General features: G+C 39.0%; 1 protein-coding gene across 1 annotated transcript in view; it reads left to right on the top strand.

Annotated features, from left to right (window-relative positions):
* The window catches only part of gpr158a (G protein-coupled receptor 158a), a 70372-nt gene that overhangs the window by 22678 nt on the left and 31232 nt on the right, over positions 1-16462 (top strand). Inside the window, exons 3-4 of the mRNA XM_046054363.1 lie at positions 10051-10150; positions 14449-14672. Coding sequence (XP_045910319.1) covers positions 10051-10150; positions 14449-14672 — 324 coding nt within the window. The remainder of the gene's footprint in view (positions 1-10050; positions 10151-14448; positions 14673-16462) is intronic.

The following is a 16462-nucleotide window of genomic DNA, read 5'->3' as shown; positions in this document are numbered from 1 at the left end:
GCAGATGGATGGTTACATCTTTTCAGTGCTGGAGAAAGAAAATCAAACTCAAGATCAAAAAACTCAAAATCAAATTTATAAAAAAAATGCTTTTATATCAGCACGGAAATGAAACATCCAATACCATGTCCTGCCAGCACAGTCTGGGTCAAATTCCTTGAGTATCGTTTGAAAGTTTTTTGTAACATTGCCTACATTTCATCATTTCAAGTGCACCAGTCTGTCATCCGAGGATAAGTGTTATTTAGTATATCATATTAAAACGTTTTTGTGTTACCAATAAATGAAAAGGTTGATGTACAAAATTCAGATCCCACATTGGACTGTAGTAAGGTGCTCTGTGTCCTTAGGTGTATCGGAGATGAAAACGTCAAAGTTGAGGGCCATTGGCCATAACGCATTGGGACGAGACATCACAGGACACTTCTGGTTTTAACTCTGGCCCCCGGCCCTCGGCAGTTCAGCCCTGCCTTCACCACTGTCCCGCTAATTGGCTCTGCGGATAATGCTGCAACTCTGAATTTACATGGAAACACTTTGAAGACTTGAGTACACTCACCCCGGGCGCAGTCTTACATCCGCTCTGCCCAGCCTTAGCAGCACACCGTAAAACGAGGCAGAAAGCAAACACTCAGTCCAGGGAGGATGGGGAAAAAAAAAGAAATGTAGAGGTAACATTTGTCTAGGGACCCATGAGATTAGATATGAAATGAGCACAGCCATTTGCTGACAAAGGATAGAAAAAGACAGAGAAAGAATGAGGGACAGTAAAAAGATAGAGAGTGACAATTCATACACAAAAGTAACCTGGCAAAGTAACCTTTCACTTGTTCACGTGACCCTAAACCTTGATTCATTGTGAGCCATATACAAAAAAATAAAGTCAGGGGCCAAATTCTGAAATGTTTGGCATTCACTCGCCATCTTCTCAGTTCTGCCATGTTTTATCAACTGAGGTAAAAGTTTTCATCGGCTAGCAATACATCATTCTAGGTCAAGTAGTTGGCAGTTCCTCTAGTGTTCTAACAAAGAAGTGCAATGATATAGCTTGACCTTTCTAGTCCGAGCCTCCCTGTCCCTAGGGGTGATTACAGACAACCTGCAAAGCAAACTCTTTTTTGCTACTTGGATTCGCAATCAAATTATTTCGACGGCTTCCCAAATCTCACGGTTTGAGCCACTGACTCAATAGTAACCTGCCACAGTAAGCTATATAATATAGGAACAAAGGCAGTTGCATTTTACAAGGTCAGCAAGCAGCCTCTTTAGCCAGGATTCTTACCTATGTATTATATTGTATCTATATGTTGTTGAATCCAATGAATCCAATGATGACAGAGATTTCAAGTAAGGAAGAACTGTGGCAGTTACTGTATATGAGGAGAGAGGAAAGTTACAGAATCCTTTGTTTGTGCTTGATCCCTCTTTTGTAAGTGCACATAGTCCTTGTTTGGACATGAGTATGCGTAGGCCTACATGTGGTGTGTCTGCAAGTTGCAAGAGTCACCATTACTGTGCATTTCACCGTGTGAACGTGGAATAAATATGTGCCCGGCCAGTTCGCTTTGACACTTACATAAGCTGTGAATGTGATTATGAAAGCAATATCTCAGTGGTGTCTGTTGTGTGTTTGCTAGTCCCAGCCTGATGGCAATGTTAAGCTCCCTCTAGGCCAGAGTGCTTATCTCACTGGCGTTTAGGCTTTGGTCTTTGGACGGCACCCAAAGCCCGGCCTCAGTGTCCGAGCAGCTCAGCTCCGGCTAACTCCTGGTAGTTGACCTCGTTTAAAGGCCTGGCTGGCTGTCTAGCTGTCCCTCTGAGCACAGAGCCACATCCATCCAGCTCCCTGCAGTGTTTCTGTGACTGTGGGTCCTTTGTGTGTTTGTCTGTACGTCTGAGTTAGAGTAATGTACAGGCCTGAAATTGTGGTCTGAGCCAGATCCAGCACCAATTTAAAAGCTAAAAAAAGCATGAACCCGGCCTGAAGCAAATATATTGATGTCAAAACTCATTCCTCTCTCTCTGTTTTTTCATTCTGCCCTTTTTGCTCTCTCTCTCTCTCTCTCTCTCTCTCTCTCATACACAGAGCTGCACGCAAACACTAGTTCACTTTTTGGTCTTGCTGCTCTAACATTGACATCACGGACCTATTTGTGAAGCGTTAGGTGTCTAGTGAGCGAAATGTATTTTGGAACCTTTATTCTCTTTACAGCCAATTAGTCAGAGGGTGGGGTTAGGGACTGCAACATTAGACTTACTTTATATTGTACTTTACTTTTAATAAGTAATTTCTTTTTACTATGTTGTAATTCTGCTGCAGCTATCACACATTACTGTCTACATACAGCCCTTACTGCATGTCAGTCCAGCCTGAAAAGAGGGATCTCATCTTTGTTGCTCTTCCTGAGATTTCTCCCATTTTATTTCTGATAAAAGATGTAGTTTATGGTGTCACATCAAGTTAACAATTAAGTAACTATAACATTTAATGTCTGTAATATTTATATTTTAGCATCAAACCTGGCCTGAATCAAGCCCATTGGTTCCCATTTTATTACATTACATAACATTTCTTTGGCAGAAGGTTTTGTCCAAAGGGGCTTCCAATAAGTGCATCCAAACTTAAAAGAAAAGAGAGAGAACTGAGGTTTTGTTGAACAGGTGACGTCATGGATCACAGGTCATAGGTCACTGCCCAACTGTAGATGAAAGTTGGGTCCATGGGCTGAGTTCCTAGAGGACTGTGGGAAACTGAGGTCAGTTGTTCAGTTTCATAACAAAAGTTCAATTTAGGTCACACAAATGAAATAATTAAGTCAGCAGGATCCTTCAGTGTTGAAAAACTCCATTGTTTTGTATTCTTCTTTTAAAACAAACACTGTCTTTCCATGGTGCCTTAATCCACATCCTCAGCAGGCAGTTTACAGTTGCATGTGCAAACACACACACACACAGACAACTGCAGAGTAAATTGCCCTCCAACCAAGTCTTCCCCTTCTAACCTTCTTTCTGTGCATCCTATAGTTCAATCTGTAATTATTGGACGATGAATTTTCCTCTGGGCTCATGCTGCACTGTAAGATCATTACAAATATCTACAGAGGCCTATTAGTGGTTGATTAGGCTCTTTGCAGGACTTAAGGAGTGTTGGTAGAGGTCCACAGCAGGCCCTAATTAGCCAGCAGAATTGAAATAGTTCCTGGTTTTCTGGTCAGGTGGACAATGCCTGGCCTTCGCACCAATTAGTACTACTCTTTGGACTAGTTTTTCTTCCCCTGCTTCATGTCACAGAAAGGTGACGACGAAGAACTGCTGCGTTTGATGTCAGGAGAAATCATTTGAATTGTGTGCACATTTGTGTGCAAGGAGTGCCGCAGTCTACTGTAGATGAATGCAATAATGTACAGTAGATGTGGAACTGCGCTGAATTAATATAGTTGTTGTGGTCCTCACTGTCTTGTTTGCACTATATTATGCTTAAAACAAGACATATTTTGCACGCTCTTCTCATTTAATATTACGTATTCAAAATGTAATCAGGAAAAAAACATGTTTTACATAGTATCGCTTTAAATATTTAATTCAGGGGTTTTCAAAGTCTGAGAATGTGGGCTTCCCCTTAGACAAAGCTTGAAAAAAGGTGTCCCCTCACCCCCCGTTGGTTTACTTGCTTATTTTCGCTCAATTCCTGGATGCCTATGGGATTATGATTATGTTAAATGATTACATAGACACTCAACAAATGAGCCAAGATAACCTAATGCTGCTGTGTGACACAACTTTATTTATTATTTATTATTTCTGACTCTGGGAAAGTTGGAAAAACAATAACATTCCTCAAAACTAGATTATTTTTAAACAATCTCATTAACCAAATCACACACATTTAGGCTTTATAGGACCTCCTTTTGATAACTAATAATAATGTATTGGTTCCTTTTCATTCACTGATCCTCCCCAGAAACTCTTTGGAGCCCCACTTGGGTAGCCCACTTTGAAAACCGGCATTTTATTTTCTTTAAACATTACTAAAAAAAATTCTTTCTTTTTACTGACCACCTAGCTTTTAAAATACGACAAACGACTGACCAGTCCATTTACACTTGGATAGTTCTTTTGCTCCATTACAATGAATTAAAATAGGACAATGTGGATTTGCCTAACTGGTCAATGTATTTTCATAAATTCATAACTGAATACTGATAGAAATATATAGCTATATTCATTTTACAAATGTGTGCAATATCGCCTTTTCTACGGACATTGATTTGTTGAGCACGCTTTTAAGAAATTTTTGGGGGTGTTCATTTGCACTATTCTGTTCAGTAAACCCTCTGAAATGAAACAAAATATCCCAAAATGTAATTACTTTTGAAAGCTTCACTATAAACAGACCACATGCCAAGAATGATTATTCTGCCACAAAATCCCTGGAAGGAAGCCACTTGAAAATGTCTGGTTGTGAAAACCGCAGCGGACCCAGGTTCGGGTGGGGCTAAAAAAGGACAGAGCTCTCAATCAAGTTGAGTTAAATAGAAATCAGTGATCACAACTCAAAATGTGCTCTGCCAAACATTTCTGTTCACAGAAGACCACTAAAGGAGTATTTCACAAATGAGTACTGCTGTATTTTATGTACAAAAAGAAATGTCATTATATTTTATTGCCCAGAGGCAGTGAAAGTTACAGTTCCCACACTAGAAAACCATTCAATGGAATTATCAACCACAATAATTATGTTAACTTGCTCACTGTAATTGCAGAAGTGGTGTTCATTGAATTACTGCAGGCACTATGACAAAAGTTCATGCACCTTTGCGCTGAATGCTAATCTGCAATCCCTGTCAATGTGTAGTTCAAAGGTCATGCTCTATGCACACATCAGGTAGTCAATATTTGGAATCCAGTACATAGTCATAACTCCCACAGCAACACCACTAAACACGTCTGTCCGCTGGTGTGCCTTTAAATATTTAGAGTCAAACCGCTGCATTCTGGGTAATGTATATAGAGCCTACAACAAAATGGATGTATATAATCTAATATAATTTCTTGAGAACACATACATATCTTGCAAGTACATCTATTCATTTATCATATATAATTACATTTTAAGAAAGTTTTGTCACTGATCTCTCCTGTTTGGTTTGCAAAACTCATTAGTATATATTGTAAAGTATTTACACTATGGCAATCGAGGAGACATTTAGATGTTACTAAATTTAAAATGTCTCAAAGTATGTGGACATTCCTGTGGAGGAGTGGTTTAAGACAGTGACCATGTGATAGCTGCATCCCAAGTTCGAGTCTGGCCAGGAATCTTTGTTGCACGTCATCTCTGCCCTCTCTCCCCTCCGTTCCTGTCACATTCAAATACCGGCACGCCAACAAACATGAAAACTTTTGCTCCCATTCAGACCAGTATTAAGGTTGGGCCCTGGGTGAAATAGACTGACTTGAAAATTTCCTCTTGCTCTAATTTTGACACATTTAATTGATTTAAAGAAACACGATACTTGTGACCAATGCATGAGCGTGTGCAAGGACTGTGGGACTCTCAAATTTATTAAGAATTCCCATTTAGATCACTATTAAATTATGAATTGACCACAATGTTCCAAAACGCACTGATGTAAGAAATTTAATACAAGCCAGAGAGCGAGAGAGAGGGAGAAAGAAAGAGTGAGACTCAGTGTGTGTTGTGTCTATTTTTGAGTCTTGCGGTCCTGTTATAAGTGCTCTGTCGCAGGCAGGCCGTGCTGGTCTGACAGCGTGACGCACTTCGATAAAAAGGCTCTCGCTTGCGGTCACACACATGTCACCATGGCAATTAGCATGTCAGAGTGTGCGTGATTGACAGCTGCCACAGCTGGGATGTGAACAACAGCGAGCGGTGCTGGTGGGGCAACCTGGGGCGTTGGAGACACACAGCACAAGCTCTGGGCGCCTCTCCTACATGTGACTGTCATAAAGAATAAATGAGGTGGAGCATATTTACTTATCTCTGCATCCACAGGTAGGTGACAGGAATGGATGGACTGAAACCGACCCTTCACATGTTTTATTATTCATTTATTTTATTATTAGTTAAATTATAGCTCAGTTTTAAAGGGTAAATAGGCTACATTTATTTATTGCATCCATATCAGATGTTATAAGAAACAACAGTCAAACACATTATTCTCAATCATATATAATAATTATTAATTCATTTAATGTGATTTCTGCTCCCCAGCAGCACAGTTGATGCCTCCAGCTCAATGTGGAAAGAACAATATGGCCACCTGAGTTGCTATCAACAGAACATCATCAAACATAATTAATAGCATATGCACAAAGAAGTAGGTCACTGTCTATGTGTGCTGTATTTGAAATACTAGAACAGGATGTATGTTAAGCTGTACATATTGTATTAGTTATCCTTTACATTCGTATATTATTATTTAAAAATAAGTTTGGAAGGGCTATTACGTACGTTTTAGCTTTACTTCTAATTATTATTTAATGTACATTATTTTCTTGCAGTATTTTTTTAGTCATAGGTGTCTTGTTTGTCCAAACGCAAATGTATTTTATTTACTGTCACATCTATGACAGAGAAAATTTTAAAAAAGGAAACTTCCAAATAGTTCATAATAATTCATTTGTTTTCTAATTACAAATTGCCTAATTGTTTCAGCTCTAAAGTTTAGTTTATTTAAATTCACTATTTAACACATAAGTATAGAGAACTCAGACAATATAATTTTGTCTAGCAAGGACTTTACATTCAGAGTTTCCCACTATTGTTATCGTTTTAGCCAGTTCAGTTCTTTTTTTCATATATTCATTTAGCATGAGCATTTTTTACACTCGCGTTGCATTACCACCGCCTATCAGTGGAATAATCAAATCATTTTAAAAAATCCACATATGGGCCTTTCATTTCAGCACGTTCTCATTCCCGGGGCATCAAATAACTACACTTTGTCACGTCCTTCGGCATCTGGTACCAACGCACATGGCACCCTTTAGCGTCATTGTTCAATGCTAAAGTCTGACTAAGGAGGTGGATGAAGTAGACGGGTGGGTCAGAAACTGGACATTCAACCATTAACTTATGCAATTTAAGTCACGTAAGTAACAAAGTTATTTTAACCCAAACCATGATATTTTCCTAAACCTAACCCAGTAGTTTTAATGCCTGAACCTAAACAAATTGTGTGTTTCACAACGTTAACCACTAGTTTTCAAAGTCTATCCGGCGTTGCACATTTATTCTGCTAAGGAGCTCCACATGTATAAAAATGACACTGAAGGGTACCCAGGGTGTTGAAAAGTGAATTCAAGGGTGAAGTTAATTATAATTTTTTTAATCAAAAGTTTTGTGAGAACAGATGTTATATGTTTCTAATGATGATAACCTCATCTTTGAACAGAAATCATCTTCTGTCAATCAGTCATATCAATATGAGTTCACCCTACACCTTGTCATCGCTCCTCAGTTGCTTATCCTTGTATGGAGACCTATGCAGATCTGGTTCTTTTTATGGCCTGTTGATATGAGTCTGGCTCCTGGCTAGACTGTTGCCGCTGAGATCACATGTGACTGATGGCAGGTAGCTGGGAGGCAGGCCACGCTGTCTGGGCTGCTTCCCCCCATTCAGTATACTCCACATCCGAACCCCCATATCAATCACTGCAGCAGGCAGGAGTGGGATGCACTGCCAGGGCTATTTCTGGCTCTCCCTGTCACACACGTGGAAAATATGCATATACACACACACACACACACCTGTCTCTGGCTGTTTCTTCTGGTGTCTCTATGAGGTGGGCATATTAATAGTGGCAGGCAGTAGCTGCAGCACGCTCCACCTGTCCCAAGGAGACAACTGAAGATGAAATCAGTTGTCTGACTCACGTTGCACAGTGCTCATTTAAAGCAACTGGCCGGTTTTTATGAAGGGGTACACAACTCAGAGGCCTGAATCCGAACGAGAGGCACCGGTATGGTGGAACATCTTATCAATCACCTGTTGTAATATATAAGCAGAGTAAAAGGCTGATTTGCCAATACTCGATTTGCCTCTTTGATTTTCTTTAAAATCTTCCAGACTGGTTGGGTTGGTTAATATGACTGCTGCAGGTTTAAAAACCCAAACACACATTAGAAAACATACGCTTGGATTGCTAACATTCGAAACAGGCTCTTACAGGGCTTTTATTATAATCCATCAGATTATCCAAATGCTTTTTGGCACATGCTTGGCTACATGACGCTTACCAGTTATCATTAGATTCTTGGTGGTTGCCATGGTGGCTTTTTTTTGGTCACCACCAATTTCGTGAGTGAAATCTTTGCCTCTTTAGCTGCTAAATGCTTGACTATGTTCACCAGCGATTTGCTAGCTTTTCTTTCTGCTGTTAGGTGCAGTTAGTATACAGTTGGTTTATACAAACAAAAAAGCTTGAGAGTGAACCAAAACAGTAAAGTTGTGCACAAAACAGTAAAGTTGTGCACGGTAAATAAAAAAACAAACAGCAGAGAGATGCTCAAAAGCTCCTTAGAGAAGAGGGGAACTGCAGAGTTGGGTGGAAAAACTCTGTGGGATCATCAGTTTTTACATTACACATATTTTTTTCCCCGTTGTGAATATAAAATAATTGAAATGGCAGCTTTAAAACCTAACTTTTGCCTCAGTGCAAGTCCATTATTTTCAAATATTTGGCCATAATGTGGTTTGGACTGGATAAATTGAATATGACAGAACCCCTCTTTTGGGCTCCTAGTGTGAAACACGATTAATTAATAAAAAGGCAAATTCATGTTGTCTGTGACCTTTAATCTACCATTAAAAATCACTAGTGTTGGAGAGCTGCAGCAGATTATGGCAGTATGCATTCAGAACATCTGGGGCTATGGTTTAAACACATATTAAATAGATTAAAAATCTGTCTTTCATATTTCAGTATGTGGGTATAATATGCTGTTGAAGTCTGAATATGTAGTGGCAAAGTACTGTACACCATTTTTCAAGGCTGTCACCACCGAAACGAGGAGCCATCTCTTCAACAGATTAGTTTAGTACCACTTAAAATTTGGTCTCTTCAGTGGTGTTTGTTTGAGGAACTTCCCTGAATAGTAACCTGGTAATTACCTTGTGCTTTTGAGCGCCGGCTGGCCTCTCCAAGGCTTTGACTCAGGGCCTTCACTTGCAGACTGAAAAAAATGCATTCAGACCTCACCAAGGACCCTGAGCGATCGTCAGAAATAGCTGCCTCTTAAGACGCGCCACGTATGGTCCGCTGTGAAGAGCATCACAGTGACTGAGACTTCATTTAGACCCTGCCACTGGCCTTGCCTCTCACAGTCAGGTCACAAACACTTCATAGCGTGTCAAGTGTCAACTGAAGTACTGTTGCTATTCTGGGCCCCTCGTCGTTTCTTGGGTCTCATAAGTCATTATCATCTCTTCTTAGAAAAACGTGTGAAAATAAGACTGTTATGTAGTTTCAGGAAAGAGAGCTTTATGTCAATGACCTAAATGTGTTCATACAGAAAGAAGATGGAATCTCATTCCCACATGAAATATAATTAATGGTTCTCCTTTAATCATGCAAATAAGTCTGTGCTTAATTTAGATATTAATTATATCTTGTAATTTGGCAAACAGCACACAAAGTCTGCCAAGGATGCCCCCCGACACCCCTCATGTTTTTCTCAGCAGCCCTCAGTCTGTTTCCTATCAGACTTTCAATCAATTGAAAGAGGCTTCACTAATTTAATATTGAGTGGCGAGAAGGCACAGTTAGACAGAGAGAGGAATCTCGCGACTTAAATAATTAGACCTTTGTACCTCCCACAAGACATTTGATGTTATGTTCTGCTCACTGATTTTCAGCTACAGGCTTTACTTTTGGTTTAGTATTGACACGTTTTAAATGCTTTAATGCTGTTTTACAGTATACACGTTTTAAATTCTTTAATTACCTATGGCCAAGGAAGTTCAAATTGCATCCACTTTCGTCTCTGTGTGGTTGATGTACATGTTTTTCTTCTTCTCTTCACAGTGTTTGCCGATCCACGGTCATGGATTTGTCTTGGACAAGTACAAGTGCCACTGCAAGAAAGGATTCTACCACCCCAACAGAGTGGCAGTCAATGGCTTCAGTAAGTCACTGACAAATTTATCACCTTAAAATACGTTCTTCATTACTACTGTGTCCTAATAAGGAGGATTGGTTCCTGCAAGGTGACTGCTTTGGCTACTTTTAAAGGTAACAAATCAGAAGAATTTGTTTTGTATTGGCAAATTTCAGCCTTTCAACCTGTATGTGGATACTTTTTGGTGAAGGTACAGTTAGTGATTTCTGACACATATAATAACAACTCCACACATTAACAAACTATGTCATATTTGAAAACTGAACTGGTTTGTAGTTATGTTTTAGGGTGACCAATCAAAAGTAGTTTATTTTTGAGTTAATTCTTGATAAAAACAGAAATCTTACCTCACAGAATACAGGAGTTGCTGCCTTGGTCGGTTCTCTTGTTTGTGTTATTGTTATCTCACAATAACACAAACTAACCCAAGGCTGAAGACTAGAGAGGTAAAATTACTATTTTTGTCAAGGGAGTTTGGTGGCTTTGACAGCAGCGAAATAGCAATTGTTTCTGGTTATAACATGCTAGAAAAAGGAAAATCTAACTCTTTAAAAAAAAAGATCTGTCTCTGTGGGAATCATTTCCACAATGTCGTCAGACACTAACGATCTGAGCCTGCCAGAGGCAAAAAGAAGCACTTTAGTGCTTACACGTACTACGAAGGGGTGAAACTGCCCACAAGGATTACGTTGCAGCCCAGTCTTGCTGCTGCCATCTGCAGTGTGCTCGTTCAATACTGGACCAATTTAAAAAAATATATATGGTAAATGTTGCCAAAAGTTACCTTTTAATAACAAAATATAAAACTAGGTCAGCTTTATCAATTGGAGCCACAAGAATTTGGGATAAAAAAATTAGTGGTGACAAGACTTATAAAACTGAGACAAACTCTTTTTTAATGATATTTCACATTAATGGTACATATGGTAATATAAGGCATGCCTTGATAAGGCATGCAAACATAACCCTGGTTTTAACACACAAAAGTAAAAGAACTATGTTCACCTTATATGTTACATTATGTAACATCTTGATTTTATAACTGTGGTAATGAAGGAGGCACGTGTTGCTGCCCTGTCTGAAAAATAAAGTAGCCCCTGTACCTGGGGAGGCTACTCAGGTTCAAGATGGGAAATATCTTTTAATGGTAGTTACTTTTCCCAGTTTATTCTGTCTGTTGTGAGTTAATTAAAAAGGTTTTTGCAGACACAGAACCCCAGTGGTTTTCACCTGCCCTCTATCGCTCTCTCTTACTTACTTGCTTTAATTTCGATCCACTTTCCCTCCTGTCTCATCCCATTCAAACCTCTCTCTCTCAATTTTACCCCTTTTCTCACCCATTTTCCTCCTTTCCTGTCTCCCTCAATTTTTGCACAAATCTTACAGGCACCCATTTTTTTTAACCTAAAACTATTTCTCCTTCGTGCACAGAAAAGCAAAAAGGCTTAAAGATTTCTTCTTCGGAGAGCTGGATATCTGTGCCCTCTTCTCCTGCCTGTTTGTGCTGTGCTGCAAGCGCACACAAACTTGCGTGTTCATGTGTGCAGGTCTGCATGAAAACTCAGTGTGAGTGTATGTGTGTCTGCATGTATGTGTCTTTGAGGATACAATAATAGAGAGGATAGGCAAGCCTGTTAGTGAAGCGTAGTGCTGCAGTCTGGCCCACCATGGGGCCAATAACAAGCCTGTTAATCCACAAGGGGACATCCGTGACACTCCTTTGCAGAGAACGCCAGTGCAACTCACTTTCTTTTGTCTCCCAGTGATCTTCCACTGTGGAACTTGGATATAGAGATGTGAGAGAAGTTACTGTAGCTAAGCTTCCTCTGACTGTCAGTCATCTGTAGGAGCAACAAACCAATGAGAATGAGCTAGAGGATATGACTCATTGCTATGGAGATAAGTAGTTCTTTTGAAGGGATCAATGATGTGCAGAGTCATATCTTTGAAAAATAGGCCAGTTTCTTTTTAAAGGCAAAATCCCTGCAAATCTCTTAGACAATGGCTGTTTCCAATAAAGCCTCCATAAAAGCTCTATGTAAGTCCACCATTCGTTATCTATCCAACCATATGCGTATCTCTCAGGGGATTTCTAAACAGACAAGTGCACTAGCTTCTTGTTGTCCCCTTGGGTTTGTTTGGTTTTTACCTTACTTTACCCTGGGGGGGATTTTTTTTTTAGCATTCACTGCTGTCCACTGTGACTAAACTCATCCACTTTACTTTTGTGGCTGGTTTATACCTCAAACAGAGTGGTAATTCTTGAATACATTTACTTTCTCCACCCAGATCTTGCACAAAGCTCATTTTTCATCAGGCGGGGATGTGTCCACAATCAACCCTGATTTTTTATAGTTTCAGCCAACCTGCCTTGTCTTTAGACTCCCCATCGTCTCTGTCCTTGTCAGGATAAAATTATTAAGTTCTGGCATGCCTCTGTGTGCCTTTTCCGCAGACATCAGCCTTGTATGATATGCTAGTGACTGAACAAGGTGCAGCAGTGTTGACTTTTCATGTTCACACATAGATCCATCTCCCTTGTGTTGACACAATGTCGATGAATCCTTGTAAGGTCAGAGGATGGATAAGCTTATATACACTCAGGACGATTCAGTCTGTCATAGAAGCACTTCATCTCTTTTATCTTACTGGTCTCAACAGATCCAGAGGAGAATTCAATAACAAGGACAATTATTTAAATGAGCTATAAAACCTGCTTCTATTTCCTTTGAAAGTCATCCCAACACGATGAATCAACATTGTGTAAAAACAACTATGCATGATAAAATGTGATACTTGGATTGGCAGAAGCACCATGTTTAAACCGTTTATTCATTACTTTTAGGTCGCAATACCAGCTGTTTATCCATTACTTGTCTGTTTCACTTTTATATTTCATCTAGTGTTTTATCTTTGTCGAATCAATTCGATTCTATTTGATTTTATTCTGTGAAAAGTGCTATAAAAATTTAAAAATAAAAATAAAACTATAAAAATTTCAACTGTATCCATTATTTTTTGCTTCTAGCTAACAATTTTAACTGTTTATCAATAACTTTTAGCTATCTTTGTTCAATCTTTTTGTTCATTACTTACTTACTAAATTTCCACTGTTTCTGTTGCTTTTAGTGGACAGTGTCAACCTTTTAAAATTTCAGTGTGTGTTAAGTTTTAGTGGCATCTATTGGTGAGGGTTGCGAATTGCAACCAACTGCTCACTCACCGCTCACCACTACCTTTCCCAGCAAATTAGAAGCTGTGGTGGCCAACACGCTCTGTCTGCTCTTATGCGAAATAATTCGTGTGGTCCTCCATATGTCCAAATTTCACTACTCTTCTTACTTCTAATAAACCAGATGACAAGAAGAACTACTAAAACTTCTTCTTCCTTATTCTTCGTACATATTCAACGTAGTAACAAAACACACTTTGTTTGTCCATTTGGGCAACTGTAGAAACATGGCGCCGCAACATGCCGCCATTCTAAGGTAACAAAAAAATAACGGTTCATTATGTAATTCTTTATTCATAGTGTATATTATATTGCATATATCAATATCCTCCTAAATACATACTAGACCTTTAACCATTCATTTTAGCTAACATTGCATCCATTACATTTAGCTAACTTAACAAATGCAAAGTGTGTTTAACCATTACCTTTAGTTAACAATTTAACCATTTTAACCATTCATTTTAGATAACATTTCAGTTGTTTATCCAGTACTTGTAGCTACAGTAACAATTTTAATCATTTATCCATTACTTTAAGCTAACAACATCAGGTGTGCATTCATTACCTTTAACTAACAATTTCAATCATCGATTTTTCTTGCTAACATTTATAACTGTCACTTTTAACTTTAAAGTCTTAACTACGTTAAGATGTTTGTGTCAACCAGTACTTTAAGCTATCTCCTTTGTCCATTACTTTTAGCTAATGACTTGGACTATCTTTATTTATCTGTTTCCTTTCTGGGTTTCTAACTAGTTTTCATGCACTCTTAATCGCAACACAAATGGTTTATATCAGTATATGGATACATTTTTATCATCAAAACATTATTTAAGTTTTTTTCAAATTAGCTGAGCTTCTCCACAATCTTTCCGTTTGTACTCCCAGGATATAAGTACTGCCCCTGGTTAGGAATAACTGTCCTAGAGAACAAAATATCTTCTGCACAGGGTTGATAAGCTTGCTGATCAATACCAAAACACTGACAAAACCTGTTTCAGTTGCTGAGATGTCTTGCCTTGAATATTTGGAATTAAACTCCTGTATTTGTAAATCTTGTTTTTGACAGGGATGAGAAAGGGAAAAGCTGCATACAGCGGTCCCAATGCGGACGAGGGGTCTTCCAGCGACTGTCTGCCATGTCAGAAAGGCTGTGCCTTCTGCAAGGACGACACCCCCTGTGTGGCACGAGAGGACGGCGCTCTTCGCTTGGCTGTGCTCTCTTTCCAGTGCTTCTGCTTGCTGATTGTCTTTGTTAGCATGGTACTCATCTACCACTTTCGCAGGCATAAGGTATTTGTCATTACATGATCATAACAAACTTTACAAAGTTATATCCATTTATATCTATTGTCATTTAACTGACATTGTTTGTGAGTGATTCACGAGCCTAGAGACAGGTGCTACAGAGACACTAAAGCTCAGTTTTCTTTAATTCATATCAGTTATGTTTGATGTTTTCTGGGCCGTATGGCCATCAAAGCCCTTTGGATCCATAAACCAGTGAATGTGGGTGGTCACAATAAAGCTTTGAAATCATTTCAAACAGCTGAACCACTACAGATCAACTCAACATCAGCAAGTTGGACAGCGACCAGTTGTTACAAATGAGCACTGAACCGAATTTACTCTGATTTATACATCAGGCCACTGACCGCTTTGTCTTTCACAGTTTGAGTGATAATTTGCATGCATACAGCTTGTTCTTGTGGTTGTTCTGCCAGTGTATGGATGTGTGTGAATGAAGGTGCTATACAAATACGGAGCATTTACATTTTTATCCGAAGCAACTTAATATTGATATGTATGTCAGAGGTCGCAACTAGGGGTTAGGTGTCTTGCTCAGGGACACATTGGTGTATGTGGGAATCGAACCCAGGTCTCTCACACCAAAGGTATGTGCCCCATACCCACTTTTCTCGCTTTCTAAAGATGAAATCTTTGTCTTTAATTCCTGTCATATACTTTATCAAATCTATCCCTATTGTGAAATATGGCATTGAGTTGAGTTGTTTCAGTGTGTAGGTTCGCACCTGGTAATCTATATTACCTTGAAAGGTGATGACATTTTCTCAAAAATCAGTGGATAAACCTTTGAGAGTGCTCTCTCTTTTTTTTTTTGTCTACTCAGCCGTGGCATCTGCTCCAGTCTTATTCTCAACAAACTGCTTCAAATTCTACCGAAAATGCCAGATTTTACACTGCAAACACAAAAACTTTCATTAATTGGCTTTTAGCTGAATCATTAAAATGACACATACACATAAAGCAGTAAAACTCCTATTTATAATGGCCGAACAAATGAAAGTTGGTGTTAGAAGGAATTTATTTACTGAATTCACTTTCTTCCCAAGTAAACTTTTGCCCAGACTTATGAAGTCCTCTGAGCCTCCAGTTGCTGCTGTCAGTTAATTGGCTTGATTAAATGCTTTGTCTTAAGCATTAGACATGGGAGGATTAGCCTGAAGATTCACCACATTCCTGCCAGAGGAGCATCTAGCAGCTCCACCTCCCACACACCTGAAGGCTCTGCCATTATATCAACCAGAGTTGAACAAAGAATCGCTCCCATTAATAAAGCAGATGAAAGTTTTAGATACTCCAAGGCTTTGTCAAAATTATGTAATCCCCATTTATGTAATCCCTATTAATCTTATCAAACTAAATTTAAAAGCTTAGTTTCAAAGCTCTTCACAGACTTCAATTAAAAACGGTTCATTTTCATAAACAATGACATCAGTTGGGTTGCATATTTAAGTTTTTTTAAATATATATTTTAAATAAGATCAACATCACTCATCTGGTCTACATAGCTGTGGCTAGTGTTCTGTGTTGTCTTTTGTATGTATTTTTAAATGGGTGACACAGTTGTCTTTTGCTCTTTGAAAGCCCCCTCAAGCATCTTGTCAATTAGAGGATGATATGTTGTTAAATAAGCGCCTGAAATGGTGAACCCTTCTATAAAAAGTCCTTGAGGCAGGAGCTTTCACTCTACTTTGTTCTCTTTTAACCAACAAAGAAGAAAGCTCCCTTCCCCTATTAAATTCTCCTGGAATATTAAGATATCCTGCTTGTTTAGACTT

Source organism: Micropterus dolomieu, linkage group LG01 (assembly GCF_021292245.1).
Source record: "Micropterus dolomieu isolate WLL.071019.BEF.003 ecotype Adirondacks linkage group LG01, ASM2129224v1, whole genome shotgun sequence".
NCBI lineage: Eukaryota > Metazoa > Chordata > Actinopteri > Centrarchiformes > Centrarchidae > Micropterus > Micropterus dolomieu.
Note: the sequence above shows the minus strand (reverse complement) of the source record. Positions and strands in the feature narration are given on the sequence as shown.